Source organism: Epinephelus moara, chromosome 18 (assembly GCF_006386435.1).
Source record: "Epinephelus moara isolate mb chromosome 18, YSFRI_EMoa_1.0, whole genome shotgun sequence".
Classification (NCBI taxonomy): Eukaryota; Metazoa; Chordata; class Actinopteri; order Perciformes; family Serranidae; genus Epinephelus; species Epinephelus moara.
In genome coordinates this window covers 3496221-3504382 of record NC_065523.1, presented here as the reverse complement: position 1 = coordinate 3504382, position 8162 = coordinate 3496221, and the positions used below count along the sequence as shown (strand labels likewise).

The 8162-nt window shown below is 41.1% G+C and overlaps 1 protein-coding gene across 1 annotated transcript in view; it reads right to left on the bottom strand.

Moving 5' to 3' along the window:
- LOC126406092 (SWI/SNF-related matrix-associated actin-dependent regulator of chromatin subfamily E member 1-like) overlaps positions 1-8162 on the bottom strand; it is a 24602-nt gene that overhangs the window by 11951 nt on the left and 4489 nt on the right. The window contains exons 4-7 of the mRNA XM_050070256.1: positions 6822-6865; positions 6048-6146; positions 3943-4035; positions 3189-3320 (exon numbers count right to left, since the gene is read on the bottom strand). Coding sequence (XP_049926213.1) covers positions 3189-3320; positions 3943-4035; positions 6048-6146; positions 6822-6865 — 368 coding nt within the window. The remainder of the gene's footprint in view (positions 1-3188; positions 3321-3942; positions 4036-6047; positions 6147-6821; positions 6866-8162) is intronic.

The following is an 8162-nucleotide window of genomic DNA, read 5'->3' as shown; positions in this document are numbered from 1 at the left end:
TTGGTAACTGTACATTTGTTTTGGAGCTGCCCCTATACTGTCACTTTTTGGGAAGATTTTGTCGAGTATATTCGTTTCAACATTTATGTTCTATTTTCACTACTGTACAAAGATGTGCTGTTTGGATTTTATGATGTCAGCATTTCAAAACAAAAACAATTCTATATCATTAATCTATCTATTATCTTAGCGAAATTCCATATTCATAAGAGAAAATTTTGTAACAGAAAACCCTTGTTCAAAATTTTTATGAATGAAATGCAGCAATACTTAGAAACCATTCAGCACTCCACAAACTCCAAAGCTATAAAGACTCTGAAAATATGTAAACAATTTAATTGTTTGAACTGCTGAACTTTTTTATTTATTTATTTGTTTATTTTATTTCTTTTTCTTTTCTCTTAACCCTGGCATATTTGTTCTGTTCATGTCTGTCAATGCTTGTTTTGTACAAGAATTGAAATAAAGTGTTGGAAAAAAAACTCATCACGTCTTTTTATCGATGACTACTGATAACATATATTTCTTCTTCTTTGAACTGACAGACTGGACGGAATTTTGGCATATTACTGCCCCCGACAGTCTGAAGACGTATTTGCCTTTGAGGGGTGTCCCATTTTAAAGTCACAAGATAGCCCTTAACACTTGGTTTTGAGGGCTAGTGAGATTGAGGGTTGAGCTTGAGAATTAAGATTGAGGGTTGAGATAGGAATTGGGATTGGGCCTAACTGTTACCGGTCATTGGTGGCTTAGTTGATAAAGTGGGCATCTGTCGCTGCGTGTCGTTCCCTCTCTAACCCCTTAACGCTATGCTGTTTTGCCATTAAAGGCAACAAAAGCCCAAAAAATTATCTTTAAAAAAGAGTAATTCCACAAAGGTTTGTCATTGTTAATATGAAATTAATCTACGTGGATACATTATGCAATGATTTATGAATACTTTTCATATATTCAAAGATACAGCAGTCTAACAGTCTCATTTATGGGACTCAACATCCCATCATAGCTCCATCTGAGAATTAAAGAGATTACGTAAATCGTAAGTTCATTACAGCAATTCAGTTAACATAAGCCTGATATTGACAGACTGAAGTAAGTATAAGCAAAATTTCTCACCAGTCTGCACAATATCTTTGTATTTGATTCTGAGTTGCTGCCAGGTGCGTTTTTCTTATGCGCTGAACAAGAGGATATAGCAAATTATATTGAAACATATGAACACTGTTAGGATATAAAAATGTTTCTATATTTTCTGCATATTAGACACATTAACGCATCATATTACATAACATCACTTCACATTATCTATTAACACACACTGCAATCTTTTCTCATCACTAGGGTTGGGTACCGAAAGTTGATGAAGTTTAATGCTATGTCTCCCTCTATTGGACGTTACACGTAACAGAATCATTCATTCATTCATTCGTTCATCTGTTGCGTGTATATTTTATTATTTAAAGGCACGCTAAGCACCGTTGGGCGTCACTTCTGTTTACGTTCAACAATGTTATCAAATACAATGGAGCTAGCCCCAACATAAAACGTTGTTCAGAAAAACGTCATTAGAACTAGTTTTTAGCCTCATTGTAGCCTGCAGCTCTAACTGCCTCTCTGGGCACCGCGTTCATGTGTGTGCGCTTGCGTGAGACCGTAAGACATGGGCACCGCCTTCATGTGTGTGTGCTTGCTTTCGCTGGTCTCGCGCTAGCTGTTTGGTGCAGCCTGGACCCAAATGTTTTTGTTGCCATTTGCGGAGCCTGGGCTGCCTACAGAGACTGGACTTCAATAGAGTTCATACACCTATTTATTTCTAGGTATTTCCAATTTGCCTCAGCAATAAATAAATAAATAAAAACGTTTTTATTACATTTTAAAACTGTTAAACAAAATACTTCCACAATTCTGAAAGGTGGCCCATTTGTGCCACTTTTCAACCTCCATAAAAACTCATATTATGAGGTATTGGTTTTAAGGCACTGTTTAAGCACCAGTACCGTTTTAAAAGTATCAGTTTGGCACCGGTATCGAAAAAAACCCAAACGATACCCAACCCTACTGATCACACCTCAAGCTGTTTAGCTGCAGCTGACGTAATCAATTCAGCTGGGATGAAATCAGTGGCCCTACTTTTAACTCAACTTTCTGCCACTGAGAATTACGTTATCTGCACTCCATTGATGATGGCTTTTGGTGCTCGCCGTGAACGCGCTTCTCTCGGGCTGAACGTACTCAGAGTTGATTGAACTAATTCTAATCAGCTGTTCTGGAACCAAAAACTTTCCCAGCTCAGGCTCAGTTCACCCAGAGATTGGGAGTTTGTTGAACCTGCTTCGGAAATAGGGTCCTGGTCAACCCACTAGAGGGGTACATCTAAGTACAACATATGTAATTTCCTGTTGTCAGTAGTGGCAATGTGAGTGCGTTAACATGGATATGTATAACCTGTTTATAATCAGGTTGGTGTATCCTGTTCATGTGTTTGAGCATGTAAACACCATATCACATTCATATGCAGTTTATGAGAGACCTGAATATGCTACCCAGAGCGCTCCAAAAGAAACCAGGATACTGTTGCATGATTGTACCTTATCCCAGTTATTAAGAACTGCCGACTACCTACACAGCCATGGCTTCAGCCAAGTTACGTAGCAGAATTACAAACTGCCAGCAGCAGCAGTTTCTTACATCCGTAGCAATGAAGAAATGACGCTGTTTTATGGTACTGAAAGAGGCTGCATATCTTCAACCACTGCTCCCCTGTCCCATACATCATGACAATGAAAGGGTGGCACCAGTGTTAAAGGGAAATTGACAAGTCAGGACTAAATAATCAAATGAAAATTTTTGATAATTTATCATTCTGATAGTCAAGAAAAAATCCCAGCAATTTCCTGGTTACCACTCTTAATTTCTCAAACGGATTGGTTGACACTGTATTGAAAACCTACATTGCGTTTTATTTGTGGCAAACATTTCATTTTTCAAACTTTTTACTTACACTAACAGTATTCGAGATTCCACAGTATCTAAGATTTACAGAATTTTCCTTTCAACCAACACACATTGCTTAGGCTCATGGATATAAGAACTGTGCAAATTGCATGCAGATAAAAAATGATGCAAAGTAAACACAGCACTGTGCAGACCTGAACCTCAGCTGTACTAAGGACACTTTGGCAGCTCACCTTCTCAGCTTCGTACTCATTCAGGTAGTCCTGTTTCTCCTCATCAGTCAGGTCTCTCCACATCCCTCCAATAATCTTCCCAATCTCCCACAGCTTCAGGTCCGGGTTGGATGCCTTCACTTGGTCCCATACCTTGTATTTGCACACAATCGCAGAAAACAAACACACATGCGCCATTGGGAGCATCGCCCCCCCCACACACAAAGACAATACATGGTTACAACAGGACAACTGCAGTTAATGGTTAGTTAAGTTACTATAAAGGCACTGAAGGAAATAAAGGCGGAAAAGTACAAAGTAAAGAAGAAATTGGCTCTATTGGATCTACTGGACAGAATTAATAACGACCATACTGGATGGAATGAAAATGAAATATACCAAAGACAGAATCACCAGTTTAATGTCATTGTGACTTTTCTTAGTAGATTTTGTCTTTTGTCTTTCAGTCGTATTCTGAGCTAAAATTTCAGCTCTAAAACTAAAGAAGCAGTGAAGGGACAAGCACAAAGGGGAAAATGGAGGCAGAAGCAGATCATGCTTGCAAAAGGAAACAAGGAGATAAAATTTCTCTTTATGACAAACACAGGAGACTACTGTAGGCCAACGAGATAACAGAGTGGAGAGTCTCGACTAGATGGTTGAGGTGGTGGTGAAGGCGTCATGGCTTGGCTGTTTCCCACCCTAAAACCCCTGCAACTTTTCAGGGGATGGGAGGACAAGCAGTAAAAGCAGACACCGTGGATGGGTGTCTTACCTTCCTGCTTACCTTCCGGCTGTACCGCATGTAAGGCATCAGTGGCTTGTCTGGAGGTTTGGGAGGCTTTGGGACAGTGATGCCTGAGGAGTTCTGTGGACAAGAGAGAAAGAATAGGGGGAAAGAGGGGGAGAGAAGTGTGAAGGAGGAGATGGAAGATATGTCAATGAAGGGAAAACAAAAAAGGGACAAAAGATTAGAGAAAGAGGACAGAAAAGCACAAAAAAACATCATAAACACCAGCTGATTATGGTCTGATTATGCTGAGGCTTGTGTGAAAGCAAAATAAGAGGTGTACATGTAAACATGACAATACAGATCTCTTTAATTAGGGTTCAAACTACCACATACACCGGCACAGTATTGCATGTAAAATCTTGGCTGTGCACATGAGTCTTGGTTCTACATGTGCTGGTACATGTACTGTGGTACAGCTGCAAATCTCACGCATTGAAGACGCTGCTGAGTCTGGAGTGAATGTCTGTCAAAAATCTAACTTTAAACTTGGTTCTCTGTGGTGTGGCGCCCACAACTGGCTTGACAGCAATGATTTATGATGCTGCTGTTTCTCTGTGCTTGTCTATCTGTATGTTTGTGTGCTGTCAGTGTCCTGTTTTGTTGAGATTATTATGTAGGCTTTTTTGCCTTCATTATAATGCCTCGAGACTGAATGACAGAGCAAAGGGCTGTAGGTTGAAATCAAACCTGAGGCACCGCAAAGGATTCAACCTATTTGGGGTGCACATTCTACCAGATGAGCTAGAGGTCACCCCATCAGTGTCCTCTTTTTGGCTTGTAAAGTTAAAATTTCTATATAAAGACGATGAATATGTTTTTCACTGCATGAGAAAAAAGAGGTGTGGCTATAGACTGTTCAAATAATGGACATAGCTCTGTGACATCACCCATGTTTGTTGAGTGCTGTTTTGATGCCTTGAGTTCAGCATTACGGCTGTCGCCATCTTAGTTTTTTGGAGCCAGAAGTAACCATATCTAGATAGGCTGGAGCTGTGGAGGAGCCTGAATCTGACTCACGGACTGTAGCGATGCCTCACAGACAGCCTGTCACTCAAACAGCTCTGCCCTCAAATATGCGCAACTTTAAACCTTAATAAAATTTACACCTCCCTGTACAGTTGTCATAAATATTGAAATTACCTGTAGAGAACAAAACCATTTTTGCACCAGGCTGTAATTATGTTTATTTCTGCTGTAAAGTTGGGTATTTTAACATGGGGGGTCTATGGGGAATCATTCTGTTTTGGAGACAGTCTTAAGTGGCAGATGAAAAGAATTGACCTTAGATATGTTGAGTTTTGAATATTAATTACCAACAAATCTATTTATACACCAAAGCCATACAGAGTGTGCCTCTTCACAACATACGCTTCACCCACGGTGTGCTTGGTGTAGTTAGGTGACGGCAGCACAGACCATGTTCTCAAGACCTCCAATACACCACGGGTCTCCTGGTATAAGACTCCACCAAAGCGAGCCAGATGTGGTGAAAGTGGCCCCACTTCCTTTCAGCGCTCATGTTGAGCAATGGGACGAGTCAGCCCTACCATGAACTTAGCAATCTAATGAAATTTTGGGTACTACACACACAACTGTGGCATATTGCACTGTATGACTGGGGACATTAAGATGAATGTTTCGAAAGGAACTGTGGGAGCTGTAAATGAGAGGCTTATAAAAGTGAACAGGACTCTTTTCTCATCTGACCCCAATTTCTGACCAGTATCCTTAATCTCTCTGTTGCTGCTACTAACCCGCAACCTGTATTACTACCAATACAGCTTAACTCTACTTCCTCTGTTTAGATGTTTCACTGATTATCTATTTATCTCTTATGTCCCTCCTATCTAAACTGCTTCCCCCATTACTTTGCCACTACTCATTTCCGTGTTACCATCACATCTTCATGTTCATCATAATCCCAAAAGATGTGCATTAGCCCTACCTTTTAAACATTTTGATGCTCCTTTTTTCTACATTTAGCCCTAATTTAGCCCAAGACAATTTCCTACTACCCTCCCTCGCATCTTACACCCAACCCCTTTTCTGCTTTGTTTTTTTTCCAAATTCCTCAATCAATTCATTACCCTGCTGGAGCCTCCGGAGCTCCCTCCCAGCCGGAGGTTGTTGTAGGCCAGATGGCTGTAAGGGTTGTAGCCCACAAACCCTGGGGTTGAAGGCATTTGCTGATGGAAGACAAGTGAGACAAAACACGAATGAGAAATGGCTTACAAACAAGAGGAGGAAGAGGGATAAACATAAATAGTGAAAAGAGGGAAACATGAAAATATATGTATACTGTTTTGCTTGTCTGTTTTCCATGATGTCATAATGCAAGGCAAAAAAGCAACTGGATGCCAGGCTGGCATTCAAAATAAGTCCACAATAGGTAATTGTTGCATGTGAATCACCCCCTTGATCTTTAAAACAGTGCCATGCCCAGCTCCTGAATGTAAGGACATGAAAAGCATCAAAACAAGCATGTTGACTCTGTAACTTTACACATGTGCTAAACTCTCACATCTGATTTCGAAAAGGCTCAAGCTCTTAAGTAAGATTTACTTCAAAAAAGTGCAACAGACACATTGACCCCTTTTGCACAAGACCTTAAATAAGTGGTGGTATGACAGGAAAAAGCAGGAGTGAGAGCAATGGCTGAGTGAGAGCTGAACAACTTTATTGCAGCCTCTGTGTGCTCAGACAGAGAGAAAGAAATTAAATGAGAGCAATATAAAACATGGAGGGAGAGGGAGTGAGACAGCAAGAAAGAAAGAGAACACAAATGTGTGTACAGAGCTAACATGGCCCTTTCGTCACTATGCAGTAAATGCTGAGACTTGAACTGAGAGTCGGACACTTACTGTTGTTGGTGCAGGGGGAGGAGGAGGGGCATAGGATGGCCGTTCTGTGCGAGAGAGAAAAAAAAGAAATGTTAGTTGGCAAATACAGCCTACTATATTTGTCCCACCGCAAGACCTTAACGAAGAAAAGTTATTCGAAGCTTGAGTTTTAGTCAATCCGTGTGACCGTGACAAGGCGTCAAACTTAGGGGTCTCGCCACAAAACAGGAAGTAGTTTATAACTCCAGCATTCATGGTCCAATATTGCCCAAACTTAACAGGTTTGATGACAGTCCTGCCCTGACCACATCTACATCAATAATTAGTGATAAATATAGCACCCCCTACTGGTAACAGGAGATGTCATGTTTTAGACTTTGATGTACATGTCCTACAAAGTTGACCAGATCCACTTCAAACTTGGTCAAATAAGCGATAAGACCTTGATGATGCATTATTGTGGAAACTGTGAGTTTTCATCAGAGGGAGTGGTGGTGTGGTGAATTTCGATGTTTCGCCGTGATGATAAACATTGCTGTAACTTGACTCCATGTTGGCATATCTTTCCAAAATTACACACATATGATGAGAGTCCCACCCTGAAAACATCCAAAGAGGAATTCTGAATCACCGTCATCGCACCACCTACTGGCAACAGAAAGTTACTTTGTTCATTCTTTGAAGTCCCTCTTCTCAAATTTGCTGATAAAAAGACCTGAGACCATGGCCCCCTTTCCACCAACATTTCCAGGAACTTTCATTACCAGGAATTTATTTACCTGGGTAAAAAAATTCCTGGTAATCTGTGTGGTTTGCGTTTCCACCGCACCTCAAAGTTCCGGAAAAGTATTCAAATTAGCGTGATGACATAGATGATTCGATGTGTGCCCTGTATTTGGCTCTGCCAGCTTGTTTACTGCTAACATAGTGCTGGCAGAGAGAGGAGGGGCTGTTTGTCTCAGCCAGCAGCTAAGTTCAAAAGTATTTTAAGATAAGTGTCAAACTAAGTTAGTAGCTCTAACTGCCACTCTGTGCACCGCGCTCACGTGTGCGCGCTTACGCCAGGACCAGCAAAAGCACATGAACACACATGAATGCGGTGCCCATGTCTCACGGTCTCGATCAAGTGCGTAGACATGAACGCGGAGCCCAGAGAGGCAGTTAGAGCTGCAGGCTACAATGAGGCTAAAAACAGAGTTCAAATGACGTTTTTCCAAACAACTTTTTATGTCGGGGCTTCAGGACACTTGGATCACTATGGACGAGCAGTATGGAGAAATTTCGTGGTTTCAATTATGTGCTTTTGGACGTTTGAATCTGGGGCGCTTTTAGCCTCCATTAGGTGGAGTTGTGTTGCTACCT